The sequence below is a fragment of the Tigriopus californicus genome, chromosome 12, assembly GCF_007210705.1.
Source record: "Tigriopus californicus strain San Diego chromosome 12, Tcal_SD_v2.1, whole genome shotgun sequence".
Classification (NCBI taxonomy): domain Eukaryota; kingdom Metazoa; phylum Arthropoda; class Copepoda; order Harpacticoida; family Harpacticidae; genus Tigriopus; species Tigriopus californicus.
In genome coordinates, this window is record NC_081451.1 from 11,152,556 (window position 1) to 11,170,589 (window position 18,034).

The window sequence follows — 18,034 nt, forward strand, 5'->3', positions numbered from 1 at the left end:
ATCAAAACAAACACGTTTGCCACAACCACGCCCCCACCGGTCCTCTGCCAGAAAACTACACCAAACTAAATGTGCTTGAATTTACATTTTAAGCGGATTACAGTTTTCAAATCTTTCAATCCATGCATGGTGGCGAAAATGGCCCTTCGTGTACAGGCTCTCTGTAGGGGCAATCAAACCACTGGAGCGGAAATGGTCCATCGAGCAAGCCAATGGGGAGTGATGCAGTGCCATGAATGCCATTTGTTTGCACTTCCACGCCCAAACCATGTGTTCCACAGACACTTGCAGAAAATAATTTGTGTTGCAAATAAAAAGGGTCAAGAAATGAACGGTTCGTTTTTGACCATCGGGGCTTCGTAGCCCGAAATGGGTCCATTTCGAGGTACATTTGCTAGATTCAAGTACAATTTTACACAACTATCAACTGTACATGTGTCCATCTCTCACCTGGTAGCCATGTCATGGGTTGATGTTCCTAGACCTGTTATCCTCATCATCCCAATGGTGATCAGTGGTAGAGCCTCGGTCTATGAAATGTGAAAATATCGTTCAAGAGAGGAACACAACGTGTCCAGCTAGAAGTGTGGTTCACATATTGTAGTGGTTAAACTCATGGGTAGACATTGGTGATACCCCACGCTTAAAAATATTGCAGGATATTGCCGAGAGCATGCTTACAGATGAGTACATCCATTGCCCCCTACTGTCTGAAATCATGACCTCAGATCATGCCGCTGTGGTAGCAATTAAAGTTATAAGCAGTAATCGGAAATATTGAGGGCATGTACCCCCCTTACTGGCAGGTCATGCCGTTGTTGTGCTACTTAACGATATAGGCTGTAATCTGAAATATTGAGAGAATGCTTAGAACATAGTGGACACCCACCCCCCTTACTGTCGCAGTTGGACAATTGTTGAACGTTACTCACGATCAAGAGTATCCATCAAAATCAAGGTTGGGTGACCACGATCGACCATATTTTCCGTAAAAAGGAAGAGACTGCTCGAACGTGCTATCGCTCGAGCGTACTCAGCGTACCCAGACAACGCCTCGCACGAACAGAGCGCTCTATGAAACAGAGCGCTCTATGAAACAGAGCGCCGACAATAAAGCGCGACATACCACCAGAGTACCCACATATTATCATGACCGCAGGTCTTGCGGCGCGCCCGAAGGGCGTGCCATCTAGATGGCGACGAAGGAGCCAGCTAGTTAATCCATAAGGGCCGCCACCTAGTGAAGACCTTGTGGTTGGTATCCTCGTGTAAAATTGGGGGTTTCTTGGCATCCAGTTTGAGCAATGGCAAAGGTTGAATACTAGAACCACAAACGGGGTCAGGCTGGTTACCTCCGACAGCTTGAAAATTTGAAGCATCCACGTCTCTATGAAATCCACTGATACTCATGCCTTTTTTAAGGAAAATTGATTTTGTTCGTCTACAGCCGAATCTGCATCGTTTGCACGGCATCAAGATGACAGATCACCTGATCTTCGGCAAATAAATAATTTTGCAGACGATCGTCCCAATGGCCCAAGAAGTTCTCCAAGAGAACTGGATCGTCACACAGGATGTAATCATCGAGTACTGGTTGGGTGGATTTCCGCGCTCGAGTCAACGCAGACTTGAATCCCCTTCGGCTCGCCTTAAGCAAAGCAAATTCGTCGCTTTTCGACATACCGCAAAGAAGGGAAAAACCACGGAAAGAAAGTCCTCGTGGATGTCCCTCATTCACACTTCAAAAGGAATGAAACATTTACATTTCCACCAGCATATCATCCAAGTACCTCAAACAAAACTCGAACGCCTTCCATTGAGGTTTTGTAGAGCTATGCGTTACCTCCGCTTAGAGAGTGCTCAATGAATTTCAACTTCATGTTTAAGCGCTGGATCACGCGATAAAGCAAAACTGAAACGTCTTCTAGCGAGGTTTCAGAGAGCTTTCCTCTCCAGTATCAGTACTCCATGGCTCAGCTCATACAGGACTCGAAGCATCAACCCGATCAGCCCAGCCTCGGACTTCTAGAAATATGGACTGCGAACGAGCTTCCCGCCAAATCGGCCTGCCTATGGTCATAACGAATCTGAACCATATTTTGAATTAAAATAAAATAAGAAACGTAGATCTTCTCAATTAAAGGTAGGTCTTTGTTATATCATTAACTTGTAAGGTGGATCGTTTCAAAGATGTATTCCAAAGCTTATATAGAATTATGTACGAATTTTATGTGTACTTTACTACATTACTTTGACCATATCTCCTGAGTTCCTAAGAATAGATTTGGGCTCAAATTTGGCCGAGTTTATCTATTCAACCAGATCTTGTGGTGATACGATGTGCTTATTTGGAATAAGATGAACGGTTTAGGAGATACGAAATTTTGGCTTCCGTTCACACTCCACATCTCTAGAAGTACGTGGCCCAGCTCAGCTTGAAACTTGAAACCTTGTGGTCCAGCCCTTCTTCTGAAAAATGTTGGGTTTACAACTTCAGTAATATTATACTTCATTCTCTTCTTCATGATTGGTGTTCTCTTTGCCTTTTCCGATCCTGGAGCTCCTTAAAGCTCACGAGAGGTCTTGGGACTCTGCAAGAAAACTTTGTTGATCCTTATTTCAGGGATATGTTGCATGACCAGCTCGAAAGGCGGCTGGGAACATGTCCCACTCCTCTTGTTCTGAGATTGTTACAGTAGCCGAGATGTGGATATAAATCAATGATACCTCCACCAAAGTTTAACTAAAAATTGCTTTCTAGTAATTCATGTACAAAGAGGGATGTTAATGTAATTCCATCAAGGACGAGAGCTGACAAGGATCTGCCCAATCTGGCCCACGCAACATTCTGCAATAACCAAGACTTTCATTGTTTACTTTAACCCACCTGCTTACGTACTGTCTGTGACTCCCCTCTTCACTCAGTTCATGTGCACTAAACCAATAAGTCTGGTCATCTTTGCTGTGATATCGCATTCTGGTGAGTTATTTTAAAATTCTGACCATTTCAAGCGTTCCTTTTCTTACCGATCTCCGTGTATGATATTTAAGCGCACACTTGTACATTTTTTTGACATCAATCTGAGTTGTAAAAAAAGGTTATTATTAATATTAAATACAGCTATCAGCATTTTTGTCATCAAGCTCGTGTTTCAATGATAGTTAAACAGTTGGGATGGGAAAAATGTGAAGACTGACTTTGCAAGCTTGGAAGCCCTCTTCCCCTTCAACCCTTGCACCCTAAGTTCATGTAAAACCGTGCAAACTATTTTTCTAATGATAATAATTAAATCGTTCTTTTTGAGAGAAGAAAAACACTTCATCAGACGCTCTGAGCCTTTTTCAGCACAAGCCATCGTACCAATGACTAATGACCTGCACACTCGGAAAGACCTGAAGCGCTAGAATTAGGATGGCTTTACACTAGGATGGAAAACCAAGATTGAATCCGGTTTGAGGATTGAAGAAGGAGTAGAGTAGAGCCCGGCAAAAGATTTTATGTCCAACAGAGGGCTCTAGTCTTGCACTGTATTAAGGTCTAACAAAAAGGCTCATACTTCGAAAGTCTCGCCCCAGAACTAGTTCTACTTCAATACTCAAACCGGATTCAATCTCGGTTTTCCATCCTAGTGTAAAGCCGCCCGAAGACTCCCTACAAATTGGACGACTTAGATGCGATCTGAGTACAGCATTTCAAATCAGGAGAAGGGAGTTATACATACCACTGCGTTTCAGCTCCGGTTTGAATATGCTGATGAGTAGTCTCCGCCAAAATATGTTGGAATTTTGGCCCAAATATGTCATTTTTATATTGCTTAACACAACCCAAATATGTTGATGTTATGTCAACCAAAAACGTTTCGGTTTGTTGTTTCAGTCCCGTTTCTTTTTCCTAGCATAAAAGCTAGGGCTGGCCAAAACTTACCGATAAGTGTCGTCTTTATTGACAGCAAATTTGCGTAAAAAAGCAAATCAATATACACAAAAAATTGCGAATAAACTTGTGCAACAAACATGTTCGAGGGGGGCGCTATTTTTGCCTTCCATATCAAGCAACACATTGATGGAAAGGAATATTGCATTAAAATATCTTTAAATTGAACCTGCTATCCCTGAGAAGTAGATTATTGCCATATCCATGCTGGCTCCTGACTAGTAGACCTAAAACAACCAGTTGCCATTTTGGTCGAACTTTTTTGTTAGTTGGGAAAAAATCAGAAACATTGGAAAATATGCAACAAACATGAAAGAATACAAAAATATAGCAAGAGCAAAAAAGACGAGAAAAATGGAGAAAAATGTTGGGAATGAACAAAAAAGGACAATGAATTGAAAAAATGTTGCTGCCATTTTTTCCTCCTGTTTCCTCCTGTTTTTGTCTTTTTCTGTTGCCAAATTCTAGGCACAAATAATTACATATACTGGGTGATCTAATGAACTTCCTTGTTTTATTCACAATAAATTAAATCTTCTTTATTGCAATGCTTGACATTTGGTCACTTTTCAAGTGATTCCAATGTTATGGTAGAGTATACAATTGATTCTTTTCAAGAGTCTAGTGCTATTGCTTAGGGCACTTTTGCTCACGTAATGATTAAATTTGTGTGCTATTCGATCCTAAACTGAATTAAGTCCTTGTTCTCTGAAGTCATCTTTCGCTTTGTTACAAGTCATCACAGGAAGAAAAGAAAAAGTCAAAAAATGGAAATTGACAAGAATATTTGTTTTGCGCCACAAAATCCTAAAATATGTAAGAACATTTTTGGTCTCACTCTACTGATGAGCAATCCCGAGCGTGTTATATGAAACATGAGAGGAGCTTCTAGAATCAATAAGACGCTCATTTGATCAATGGTTAAGGATTGGTGCTTCTCGATTCGCGTGCTTTATTCTCGGAATGATTTGGAAGCATCCATTATACAATGCAGGAGCCTCCGTCAATCCAAACAGTTACTGTGCCAAACCAGTTTGATACAGTACCTTAAATTCCCATGTCATGCTTGAGTTTTCTTTGTGTCTGATCTCATTGGAGTTGTCAGGTTTTCCTTTTTCCTTTTTTATTTCTCTTCTTCACAATCTTACACTTGAGCAAGAGCGTTATTCATGATGCACCCTATGGAGTGCCCGAGCCTGTCCTAACAAAAAGCAAGAAAAACGATGACAATCCAAAACTACAGTTCATTCATTGAACAACAATCCGATCAGATTATATTTCCCCAACATGCTTACGAAACCGAAATTCTTATTCTTTTACATGCTTATAAATGCAAACAGGGTATATTTCCTTTTTACATTTAATACAAAATTTGCTTATAGAAGCATTTGCCGATTGGTCTGAAGGTACACTGTCCAATGAAAGATAGAACATAGTCAAATGAGAATAGAAAAAAACAGTAAATAAAACAAGCAGAATATTACAAACCCCGTTTGTCATTCTCCATAACTCAAGGCCTATGGAACACAAAAGATTTGACATTGAACAGAGTATTGGGGCGATTAAAAAAACCAACGTCAAAGTTGTCCACTCTTTTCCATCCGACCGCCATTTCCGTCAGGTCAATTGAGAAGATTGCCGAAGAAAACTTAGATGGCCAAGTTATCGGATAATGAAACAGAATGTTTTCTTTTAAATGAAAGCGTCCAATGAGTCCTGGAGGTTTAATAGGGACCCTATTGTCACTTACAATTGTTTCATGATGGGGTGCATTCAAGTCAATAATAGCGTCTTGTCCGGTACGCATATTGTAACAAAACAAGTGATCTGGAATAATTCTTTGAAAAACATTGCAGGACATAAATGGATATCTGTGACCTCCTGGTATTGGCAATTGCCGCCAAACCATGCTCTCTCCATTCAAAATAAACAAAAAGAATGGACTTTCCAAATTTGTGATGCCAAGGGTGGTCTCATTGATGTAATACATGACGCCATACAAAGTTGGTGAAGGAAATTCTGGTCCTCGAGTCCACATAGTTCCGTTGAATATTTCCACAACGCCATGATTTTGAATTGTACCATTCAAATGATGATATTGACCACCAATAATTATGGGCTGACCATTCAGTAGGAGAAACGCTCCTCTCAGATGAGTCATTTGCAATGAAGGAAAAGGTTCCCAATTGTCACCTCCTAATCAAATAAAAGATCATATTATTTTAGATCAAAATCCCTTGCAGTTGAAGAAGTAATCAGAGTTTTTTCAGATACATGGATAACCCATGGATACTAGTGTTTTTTTAACCAGCAGTGCCGTATTGGTAGAGCATCAGCTCTCCAATTTGCGAATCCTAGTTCGAAGCTAGGTTATCCGAGTCCGAGATTCTTTGCAGTATATAAATCACAGAACAAATTGCTACTTCAAGGGCTTTAAATGGGCGAACCTACGAATTCATTCCCAAGAGAGAGGTAATAATTGATTGTGGCTGTGATAACGGGGCAGGTATATCCCTCAATGGCATTCGTCGAAATCACGTTCAGATGTTTGACACCAGGGTTATGTTCCAACAAAGCGAAAGGCTGCCTGGCGTAAAACTGAAGCTTACCGTGGAACAAAACGCCTTGCACAGGCACCTAGCCATGTTTCCCTCACCTTTTTTTCATGTATTGAAGCCTACTCTCCGGGAACAGTTGAACTTGATATTGATGGAAATCTTCACATGGGCTTTGATAAATTCAAGCAATTTGCCAACGTTTTTGTCAGGTTGACCAGATTTAAGGGAAGACTCCTATATGTGGGAACTTGTAAGAACACAATTTCCAAATTAGCTACATTTTTGCATCCGTTGTAGCCTGTTTAATTTCCAAGCCTTTTTTTATAAAATTGGCAATCTTGCTTCTAATAACTCAAACTCAAACTTATTTTTTGCGAGCTGATCATTGGGTCATCGTGGATTTCTAGGGTACTCTCCCCCACGCGACCTCTGACGGCCAAATAACCCCTGACTTGTGCCATTGAGACACCCATTATCAGATGGCAAACCGAACGAAATAGTTGCCATTTAGCTTCATTACAAGCAAAACAAAAAAAAACTGTAAAGGAACTGGGGATGCCAATCCATCTGCTTGTGGGTGGCATGAAATACCAAATTTTATCGCTATTTTTGGGTCATGACCTTTCCGTCTGCAGAGGCAGAAAAGAGACAAATACCACGCTTAGCTAACATTATGATTCATTACATTTTTGATTATTCACTGATTTGTATTGTATTGCTGTAGACTTCTTTTTTCGAAGAATTCAATGTTCAAAAATTAAAAAGAAAGTGTTTTATCATATTGCCGAACATTTGCCAACATCATAAAACCAAAAAAAGGAGTATACTTTTATTTTCCCCCCAATTTTACCTCGAAATTTCGAATGCAGGGAAATACATTGATATATGTACGATTTTTATCCAAGCCAATATATATACTCTTTCACCTTTCGACCTATTTTGTGGTCGAATTTCGAAAATTGGAAAAAGGACCCATTTTCTATCGCTTTTACAGTTCTGCATTTTTCGAAGAAAACTGGCCTAGTCTTGTAGTAATATGTAGTGTTGAAATATAAGATTATCATTTCTTTCAAAATATCTTCTTGCATTACATATCAAACTTGAGCAATTGTAACGACCCAAAATATTCTTAACTCGTTCCCGTTTTTGTCTTACAAAGTGTCCTTTATTCGTTTGTTTTCTGATGGCACCTAATTGACTCCTGAAACTTTTGAGCCAATATCACAAATACTACCAAGTGCCAAAACATTAGAATAACTAACGTTGAGAATGAGTATTCTTTCACCTCTCGTTTGGATTTTTCTACCATTGTATTAATATTATCAATATTTTAAGAAACGGAATTCAATCCATTGGAATGACATCTAATGAGATGCAATAATCTAATTTTGTTAATAAGACCATAAATCTCTAATATATAATTTTACCGTTTGACCACGTGAGGCATTGCTTTTTTACGCACGCACATGCCAATAATCGTCCCTCATATTCCACCGTAAGATAATCCCCAAGCAAAGGGGGAAACAATAAAGGCTCCCTCTCAAAATTCTCCATGGACCACATTTTTCCCTCCTCAAGGACAGCAATGAACAGCTCTAAGTAAGAAACATTTCAAACTCCGTCGATCCATTCAAACAAATTACGAACTCACCAAAATTATTTGAAATGCTTTCCTGATTTAGAAAAATGTCATCCCTATCACCATTGTAATAGTAACTACAAGAATTGGTGTCATTGGAAGAGATCCTATGCTCACATTGCTTCATGGTTGGATCACACCGGACGCCGTCGCAATCATTCCCTGGGAAGCACATACCAATTGCTTCAAGTAAAGGTTTCCTAAAAACAAGAATTAATCTACCGTTTTTAAACAGGGAAAAATATCCTGATCTACCTCAAACCACGGTTAGCACTCTCCCATGAATGAGTACATTTTCCTGGGTATTTGCGGAATGATGTGTTCTCCATGACCAAACAATTGCTGTATGTCACCCACACATTAAGTAAAGCTTGAGCCATGATATGTGACAATTTTGCCATTGTGTTCGACGTACTGTGACAAGATCAAGTTGATCTCTGTCAAGATCCTGGACAACAAGATTCCGTTTTATATTCAGCCCAACTCTTTGCAATTTGGCCCTGTCTAATTAATTTGGTTAAATGCATTGACCGACTGAAAGACCTGACTTCATATTGCAAGGATCATGCTTATAATCAGCCAGAAACGCAAGGAAACAAGGAAATTGATGCATTGAAAGATTGCAAAAAAAATCATTTGACCAATGACAGAATTTGCCTCAGTAATGGAACCCCTAAAAATTAATCGTCTGTGCCGTTTTCGTTCTTGTTCTTCACTGCAACTGGATCATTGATGAAACGATCACATCGGTCCTTTTCTCTTTTCCATACTAGTTTGATTTTCCCCTTTTAATAGCGTAAAATAAACGGCAATAAAAAAAAACACTGAACAGTCAGGGATCTGGCCAACACTTGAATATGAGGTTGATCAGAAATAAGAGATGTTTTTCAAGGCTTATTTCTAAGTGTCCTTTTTTCTACCACCGTTGCTAAAAAGAGCGCCATAGGCCGTTTGACTTGCTTACGTTTGCTGGAACAAGTTTGAGTCCAAAATGTATTCGGTTGAACTTCATTTTCAAACACTACCAGTGTCTAAATTACGAATTTCATAGTTTTGAATCAATAATTCGCCACCAAGGCACAAATTTCCTTCAAAGAAATCTCAATCGCTTGCATGACAAAATTCTAGCTTTCTGGAACATCATTACGATACTATCATTATTATTATAGTATTCAATAGATTGAAAATTATTTAGTCAAATTGACAGGACAGATTACTGCATTGGGTAGAGTTTTGCCCAATGAGATGGTACGAGCCAGTTTTGCTGATTGAAAAGAGTATGAGCAGGAAAGGCGACCTCTGACGGGCGCAGCCTTCAAGATCCAAGAAGCTGTCGCTTGTAACAAATGAACCTGTAGCAGTTTTTATGACAATAGCCCCTTTACGCTGCACGAAATATGTTTTACGTTCTGCACTCCAGAGGGCGCTATGTCATTCAGTCTCTACCAAATTAAGGGTCTATTGGGCCAATTCCTTTTTATTGAATTATAATGTGTTTTAGTTGTATTTGGCTAATTCCTAAAAAATCTTATTTATGATTAGTGCCTCGGGTCATATAATGTCCGGAAGAGAAATTGCGTTCAAGCCAAGGCAAGAGCAGTTTATGTAGCAATCTACCGTGCCTCTTCCCGTTTTCTTTTGGCTGTGTGAGGCTGCAAATAAATATAAGGGCCCTTATGCGTGCTCTTTTCCTGCCAACGACTTTTTGTCGACGGTTACTTGGTCCTTGGAGGCTGCGCCCGTCAGAGGTCGCTTTTCATGCTCGTATTCTTCTACTAGGTAGCCCTAGATTGAATGACTTTATGCTTGAAATATAAAGAATGGGCTGGTGGGCAAGTAATTGTTATTTTTTTGAATGAAATGTGTCCCTAGATGTCTGTTTTGTTTCAAAACTAAAATGTTTGCAATCGAGGCTATGGCAGTGCTTTAAAGTGAAAACAGGCATTTCGGTCCGAACAAGCCCCATTAGCTGGAGGGAAGGAGAACACTCTATGACGCTCTTTTTGCCACTAGCGGCCGGAAAAGACCGGAAACATCTAAACCTTGAAAATCATATCTCATTGGTAAGGAGGTCAAAACACGCATTAAAAACGTCCGTTTTATGACATTAAATATGCATAAAAGTTGGTCAAAATATGCACTTAAATATGTTTTAAGCCCAAAATGTCCACCTCAGCATGCATTTGTTACTTTTTTGTGGACTTCCTTATCGTTACTGGGAATGGAATTCCTAGCAGAGAAACTTATTTTACTTAATTTTTACTTTCATATAGTACGATATTATACATTCGTTTATGATCGACCAAAAAATTAGACTTGGCGGATCTGGCTAGCCCTCGAACGTAGGGTGGACGATGGATTCGTGCATGTCAATCAGATAACCCGTGTGTGTCTGCCCATGCAAATTCGTCCTTGGAGCTCGGCATTAATGAGATTTCTCCAGGTGGTTTTATCGACCTCGTTCGATCTTATGTTTTCCTTTTTCGTGAGCCAAATTTTTCGAAGGATCCCGTATTGCATTCTAACCGGCATCACATCATTTCTAGCGGCCCGCCTGTTTCCGCCAAACCCCGTCCATTGTCCCACGAAAAGTTTGCAGCGGCTAAAGCAGAGTTTGGCATGATGGTGAGGTTGGGCATAATGAGGCGAAGTTCTTCCCCTTGGAGTTCTCCAATGCACATGGTTCGTAAAAAGGATGGTTTATGGCGGATCGTGGGAGATTATCGAGCTTTGAATAGCAGAACTCAACCTGATAAATATCCTCTACCTAACATTTCTGATTTGGCATCTCGAGTTTCGGGTTGTTCGGTTTTCAGTAAAATGGATTTGGTCCGCGCATGTCATCAAATTCCTTTAGACGAGGAAGCAATTCAGAAAACTGCCATCATCACACCTTTCGGTCTTTTTGAATATTTGAGGATGCCTTTCGGTCTATGCAATGCCGGTCAAACATTTCAGCGTTTTGTGGACTCTATTTTTCAAGAATTTTCATTCACTTATATCTACTTAGATGATATTCTCATATTTAGTCGCAACCACGAAGAACACCGAACACACTTGGAAGCTGTCTTCAAACGAATTCAAGAATTTGGCCTCGCCTGTCATCAAAACAAAAGTGTTTTTGGGAAGCAGTCTCTCTCTTTCTTGGGACACGACATCTCGTCTTGTGGAATCACACCTCAACGTGACCGACTGGACGCCATTGATTCGTTTGGAATACCTTCAAACAAATCGGACGTACGAAAGTTCATTGGGATGATCAATTATTATCACCGTTTTGTTCCCAATTGCTCTTCTCACCTAGCACCATTTCACGATCTATTGAGACAAAAAAGGGAGAAGATAGAATGGTCCGACAAGCTGGAACAAGCTTTTATTCGTGCTAAAAGTATTGTGAAACGAGCTTCAGTGTTGGCTTTTCCTCACCCCAGAGCCCATCTACGTTTGATTACCGACGCATCCGACGTTGGGATTGGAACTCTCGTAGAGCAGCTTACCTCTGGACAGTGGCGACCGCAGGGTTTCTTTAGCCGAATTTTGATCCAGACTCAGGTTAAATATGCGGCTTTTGATAAAGAATTGTTAGCCATTCACGAAGCCATCAAATTTTTCAGATCATTGCTTGAAGGCAGAACATTCACAATTTTCACTGATCATAAACCGATCACCTCTGCAATGCATGTCGCGAATCCCAAGTGGTCTGATCGGCAATGTCGTCAATTCAGCTTCATTAGCGAATTTTGCGTTGATATTCAACATGTCAGTGGATAAGATTATTTCGTTGCTGACCTTCTCTCTCGGTTTGGTTCTTCTTTGGCCCAAGAATTACCATCCGAAGTTTATGCAATTGGAACTCAATTTAGTGATAAAGATCTCGATTATACTGAAGTGTCTTGAGCACATTTAGAGGATACCTCACTTCAACAATTCATTGCTTCACCCACTCATTCAACTCTGGATATTCGTCAGTTCTCCCTGCCCGGTACACCAATGCTTCTTGCTTGTGACATTTTCCAAGGACAATCAAGACCTTTACTTCCAGATTCATTCCGTAGACCCGCTTTCGATCGCCTCCATAGCTTTTCACATCCAGGGATAAAAGCTTCACAGAAGTTGGTCTCATCCAAATTTGTGTGGCCGGACATGAATAAGGACGTGCGATCTTGGGCCCAAATCTGTTTACAATGTCAATCATCCAAAGTGTTTACTCATCAAACGACTGCTTTCGAGAGAATTCCACAGCCGAATCAACGTTTCGAGCATATCCATTTAGACCTTGTCGGTCCTTTGCCTGAAAATCGCGGATTTTGTTATGTCCTGACAATCATTGACCGCTTCTCCCGATGGGTAGAAGTCGTTCCACTTCAAAATTGCGCGGCTCGTTCTTGTTACTTCATCACTGGATATTGCGATACGGTTGCCCTCTTTTGGTTACTACTGATCAGGGTCGTCAATTTGAATCGGATTTGTGGACGAGACTACGAATTTTTGGGTATTGAACGCATTCGAACAACAGCATATCATCCTCAAGCGAATGGTATGATAGAAAGATTCCATCGTCACTTCAAGGCGTCTCTGATGGCTCGCTTGAACAATTCATCATGGTATGACGAGATTCCAATAGTAATGATGGGAATTCGTTCGGCTGTCAAACAAAATGGTTACTCGGTACTCGGCCGCTAACATGCATCTTGGAACATCCTTAAGATTGCCAAGGACTTTTTTTGAACCGGTCCAAGCACGTGATAACGACTGTTTTGTCGATAATCTTCGCAAAATATTGCTTCTCTTCCTCGTCTCGCCCCTGATCATCATGGCAAGTCAGGAAAACCCCATCTTCTTAAAAATATGTCTAAAGCCACTCATACTTTTCTTCGAGTCGATGCTGTTCGTCCTCCTCTTCACCGTCCTTATCGTGGCCCATTTCAAATATTAGGATCCGATACGAAAACGGCAACGCTCAATATTGACGGGAAATCGTCCGTTGTTTCCTTGGACCGAATCAGGCCTGCCTTTTTGGACGACGAAGTTCTCTCATCCCGTAACGTTTCTTCTTTTGGACGCATTATCATTCCCCCAGCTCACTTTCAGGCAGGCTAATTATTAGTCATTTGTCTATTATTATTCTATTTATCCGTTTTATCCAACTGGGGGGAGGACTGTAGGGATTCGTATTTATTGCATCCATCCAATTAGCACTAAGACTCGCTAGAGTTCTCGAGTGTAACCTCTTGGTGTAACCTTTTTCATGAACTCATTACCACGGAAATAAAGTTGAGAGTACGAAGTCCTATAGTACCCACAACACTGATAAAGTTTTTGTGCAAAAGCCAAGACTTCTAGTGACGATTTTCGTTCCTATTGAAACAAAAAGAACAATTTTTGTAAAATACCACCTAAGAAACTACTTTAGACTAGTATATTAGTCCACATAAAGCCTACAAAGAGTGATGCATACATATCAATCAAAACTTTAATTAAGCTTAATATTTAATCTTAAAAAAATTTCATTAAAGTTGAATAAAATGATCGCTAATTCGTAGAAATTAATTATTGCAAAAAGTGACAAATTTGAAAATTAAACTTTGGCATATATCGTTAAAATATTTTAAGAACATGAAAGGATAGTGTAGCTTTTGTCCTAAATAAGTTTTAAGTGACCTTTTGGCTACTTTTAGCAATTAAAGAAATAGAAGAAGTAAAATGGGAAAATATTATTTCTTGTCGTGTCATTGAGACGCAATGCCTTAGAAATAACTTGAAACATAATTAGGCCACTTTTCGATCTTTTAAGCGGTAAAAGGCAACGTTCAAATTGGAATAACTAAGCATCTGCTTAACAGACGTTTTTGAAATGTTACGTAAATACATAACAAAGTACCTTTGTGACTACATTTTTGACCATGCTGGATTCTAGCGTACTTTTAGTGATTTAACACGCATATATAATTCTCAAAAGTTGTTCCCTTTGTCTCTCTGGCAAAGAAAAACCTAACTAGATGTATTGGCCTTTGAGCAATCAGTAAACCAAAAAGTGTAATCATCGTGGTGCGTTAAGTATGATAAACCCCAAAAATGGCATCGTCGAGACTAAGCTCATCATAACGGCATTAAGCCCTGAAAGGAACGGGTCGATCTGCAACAAAACACTGCCGAAGCAGACACCTTCCCCAGAGGAGAAATTTCGCAATCATTGGCAAGAAAAACAATTGCAAATATCGTAAGTGGTCGACTATGAACAAATGCTTTTTTCTTTCACACCCAAACCGTTACTCCAATTAATATACCGATGAGCAATATTTGACTTTTAAGTTTGCATGGTCATCGTTCCATGACTTAGCAAAAACTAATTCCGTAAGTTTTGTATCCAAGCTTTCCAGGCTAAAGGTAGGGGTAGGTTTATGAAAATGTCTCCCCTCCCCTTGCGGACTTTGTAAGTGATTTTTTCCCTTATTCAATTGTGACCGAATTTTAAGTGCTTAGCCATCCTTATATCTGTTACGTGTAAAATGTTCCGCTTTTTAAAAGTACGCTGCTATATGGGTCTTCCGTCTTTGCTTTATCACTCACCTCACAAACTTTTTCTGTAAAGTCAAGAGCTCTTTCAATGTTGATGCATGACAAAAATACTCGATGCACTAATTGAGTTTTGTTTTTACGAGGGCGTTATAGTCTCATGTTCTGCGGCACAGCAATTCTTGCCATTAAAAGGGCAAATAAGGTTCGTCTAACTTGCATGCTCACCTCTACAAATTGGACTTTCCAAGTCGATGTTTCGTCCAGAAATAAACCCAAGAGTTGAATTGTTGTTTTCCTGTGACCTGTCCCTGCTTGCTCGGTCTTTTGACCATTGCTTACTAAATTTAAATTTGGTTGACGTTTCTTGGAGCAACATCTAGCAATACCAGTTTGGTCTTTTTTCAATTTGTCGGTATTGCTTTTGAACCATTCGCTCAAGTTTTCAAACCAAGAGTTACAGTCAACTTCCGTAGCTTTCAAACTGTTGCCAAAATGTTAAAGCTTTATATTGTCTGCAAGCACAGAGATGCTAAACGGCGTTACATAAGGTAGCTGATTGACATCAATCAAAAATAAGTTTGGTCCCAGTATGCTACCTTAAAGAACTCCGCAAGTTTTAGAACAAGCTAAAAATATGATTTCCTAATTTTGCGTGTTGTTCTCGTCCCGTCAGATAACTATAATATGTTGCTACAGAGAACATACACGCATTACTATTTTCAAAAATTTGTTGAAAAAAGTTACGAATAGCATGAGAGGAGAAATGATTAAGACGGAAACCGAACTGTTTCGCAGACATATGGCCATGATTGAAGTGTAAACATTTGACTGTATATTACCCTCTCGGGGATTTTGGAGAGTGTCGGCAGTAAGCAAAACGGTTTTTGATTCAACATGTCACATCGACTATCACTTTTAAAATGCGGAATGATCTTTCCGCATTTTTATCTCTCTGGGTGTACCAGAGACCAGAGATATTTACGCAAGCTAAGAAAGGGAGTCTACAATTACGTCCATAAAGCCAACAAAATTAGGTCAGATATTCCCTCAAAACCTGAGCTCGATTGAAGAGGCAGCTTTTCAAAAGTACTCAAGACTTAATAGCGGGTTACAGCCTCAAAGTAATACATTCTCCGGTTCGGTTGCAACTCTCTAGATCGAAAGATTCACCGCACGTGAAGTTGCCAATCGACGAGTAGTATTTGTTAAAGGAAGTCGCAATCACGGCTTTTTCAGTCCTCACTTTGAGATGAACCAGAGATGGGTAATTGTTCCTGTCTTTAGATAGCACAAGAAGACGTTTGGTTCCCTCCCAAACTTTTCTCATACTTATTGTATTTGAATCAAACTAGTTCTGCCAGTATTTTGCCCTCGTAGTTCTCAAAGTCTTCGGGGTTTTGTTCGAAATTTTGGACGGAGCGAGCTCCATTTCGGGTGACAGGTACTTTTGAAATTTGGCAAAGAGCTTTCCTTTCAGTTCGTAATTCAAGGGGACATTGTGTCTTCCCTGAGCCCGTTTTTTTCCTCTTTTTGCAATTTGAGAGTTGTCAATGGGTGCACATGCTTGATTGAAATAATTTGTCAACTTGGTTATGACAGCGCGGAAAGTAGCACTAGGATTACTCGAAGGCAAATGACAAGCGGTCTCCAATAAATTCCTTGGAAGTGTTAGAATATTTTTGTGGTTACGTTTCATCGGCAGTGGATCGCATATTGGAGATGACGTCTTTCCTTTGAAGGTAAATGTTCGTAGATAGTTGCTGATATCGCAAAGAAGTATTCCAGATCTGGCAGCGTTTCTTGCGTTCATAAAAATATTGTCAATATGAGTGGAGGCAAGGGGGAGAGATTCTGGTTGATGCACAATTTAGCAATTTATCATTGAAAAGAGAGCTTGAGGCCTGTTAGTTTTTTTTTATTTTGACTTCAAAAAGCCCGCGTGGAACTCTAGGGCAATTTTTTCCTTCCCTTTCTCAATTCAAATCGAGATCGATTGCCCTCATTCAATTGCAGCATTCAGAACCGATGCATTTGGCGATTTATAGATGGACAGAATTCAAAGGCCAGACGGTTGCTTTCGATTATCTCGTAATTATCCAAGACTAGGCAAGCATTACATGTTCTTATGTAAGAAATAGACTTTCTTTTCATTACTCCTATCTATCTATCTCCAGATCTAAACTTTGGACAACATATTGTGCCTTTTAAAGTAAGAATATGTCATTGATGTGAAGGCTCTCAAAATAGTTTAGTATACGAGCTTTCTTGAACTTTCTTGAACTTTGCAGTATACTTGAGTGATGAATTATGCCAGCGTTAGCTATTGGCAATCAGAACCATACTTTATTGCTTTGGACGACAGTTACTTGCTTGAGTTGTTGTAATATAACAAATGCTTCAAATACTTTAATACCAATGAAGTATACTCCAGACGCTGTCCTTAAGCATTAATGAACAATAATTGCAAATAAAATGCTTATTGAGACTTTGTCTCACTACTCTAATGCTGTTGTGTAAAACATTTAGACATGTTGTGAATAACAATTTGGTTCTACAAGTTGGGTAGCCATACTCAAGTAAACACTTCTTTCTTTTGTTTGTTTTTTTCACAGGCTTTTCTAACCGGTACAGGGAATGTAATCCGCAGTACTTTTAAGATTAAAGGATTTTGTCAGTCTATTTTTTACCCTTTCATAATTTTAAGATATTTGGTCTACCAATAAATTTATGTTGACACACCAAGCCAGTCATTGAATGTAGGGTTGATCTGGAATATTAGAGGGAAGTACATTAAAGAATGAAGTAGCCCGAAAAAGAAGCGAAGTGGACTTCATTGTTCGAACTAGTCTGGATTCTCGAGGGCTTAATGGTTTCTCTCAAAACGCACCTTAAGCCTCTACGGTCACTAGAATTGACCTAAATCCTGGGTTGGGACAAAGCTCATGAATACTTCTGAAAATGCACAGTATCAGATACCTTTTGTAGTAATATGTCTTTCACGCCAGTTTATGTATCATTTCATGGTATTTGCACGTTTTACCTCCATATCATAGATGGAAAACACTGCCAATACCCTCGCTTATGTTCATGCTTTTATGTTTGAAAATCTTTGAAATTGAAATACGAGTCCAAAGACCGATCAAATTGCCACTGTCTTTGAACGAGTATCGATATTTGTATCCATCATCTTGTACTTCTTCACGTTAAAGATTTAATCTTGTGTTTCTTTTGAATATAGTTTGTCAGACTAATACCTTGACAACATCATTTTTCTTCGAAGGAATAAACTTTGTAGTGTTTGTGTTCTTGTATGTNACGTTTTGCCTTTTGCTTTGATGAGCAGACGTCTAGAATGTAGCTTGTATTTAATGAACAAATATCTGT

General features: G+C 39.5%; 1 protein-coding gene and 1 long non-coding RNA gene across 2 annotated transcripts; both read right to left on the minus strand.

Moving 5' to 3' along the window:
* Window positions 1-65: 65 nt before the first annotated feature.
* On the minus strand, window positions 66-1,028 carry LOC131892241 (uncharacterized). Its single transcript, XR_009374537.1, has 3 exons — window positions 933-1,028; window positions 451-530; window positions 66-394 (listed from the first exon to the last, which is right to left on the minus strand). It is a non-coding gene; the product is annotated as an uncharacterized LOC131892241 (long non-coding RNA).
* Window positions 1,029-5,185: 4,157 nt separating this feature from the next.
* Window positions 5,186-8,703, minus strand: LOC131892290 (uncharacterized). Its single transcript, XM_059242094.1, has 4 exons — window positions 8,387-8,703; window positions 8,144-8,331; window positions 7,920-8,087; window positions 5,186-6,130 (listed from the first exon to the last, which is right to left on the minus strand). The coding sequence occupies exons 1-4, from the start codon at window positions 8,530-8,532 to the stop codon at window positions 5,445-5,447; spliced, it is 1,188 nt and encodes a 395-aa protein (XP_059098077.1). The 5' UTR covers window positions 8,533-8,703; the 3' UTR covers window positions 5,186-5,444.
* Between the last annotated feature and the right edge of the window lie 9,331 nt (window positions 8,704-18,034).

Excerpts from the sequence above, each read along its gene's own strand:
- LOC131892290 (XM_059242094.1), bottom strand. The coding sequence starts at position 8,532 with ATGGCAAAATTGTCACATATCATGGCTCAAGCTTTACTTAATGTGTGG. Across the intron at positions 8,332-8,386 it reads AGTGCTAACCGTGGTTTGAG|GAAACCTTTACTTGAAGCAA; the intron begins GTAGATCAGGAT and ends TCTTGTTTTTAG. Across the intron at positions 6,131-7,919 it reads ATGCCTCACGTGGTCAAACG|GAGGTGACAATTGGGAACCT; the intron begins GTAAAATTATAT and ends TTATTTGATTAG.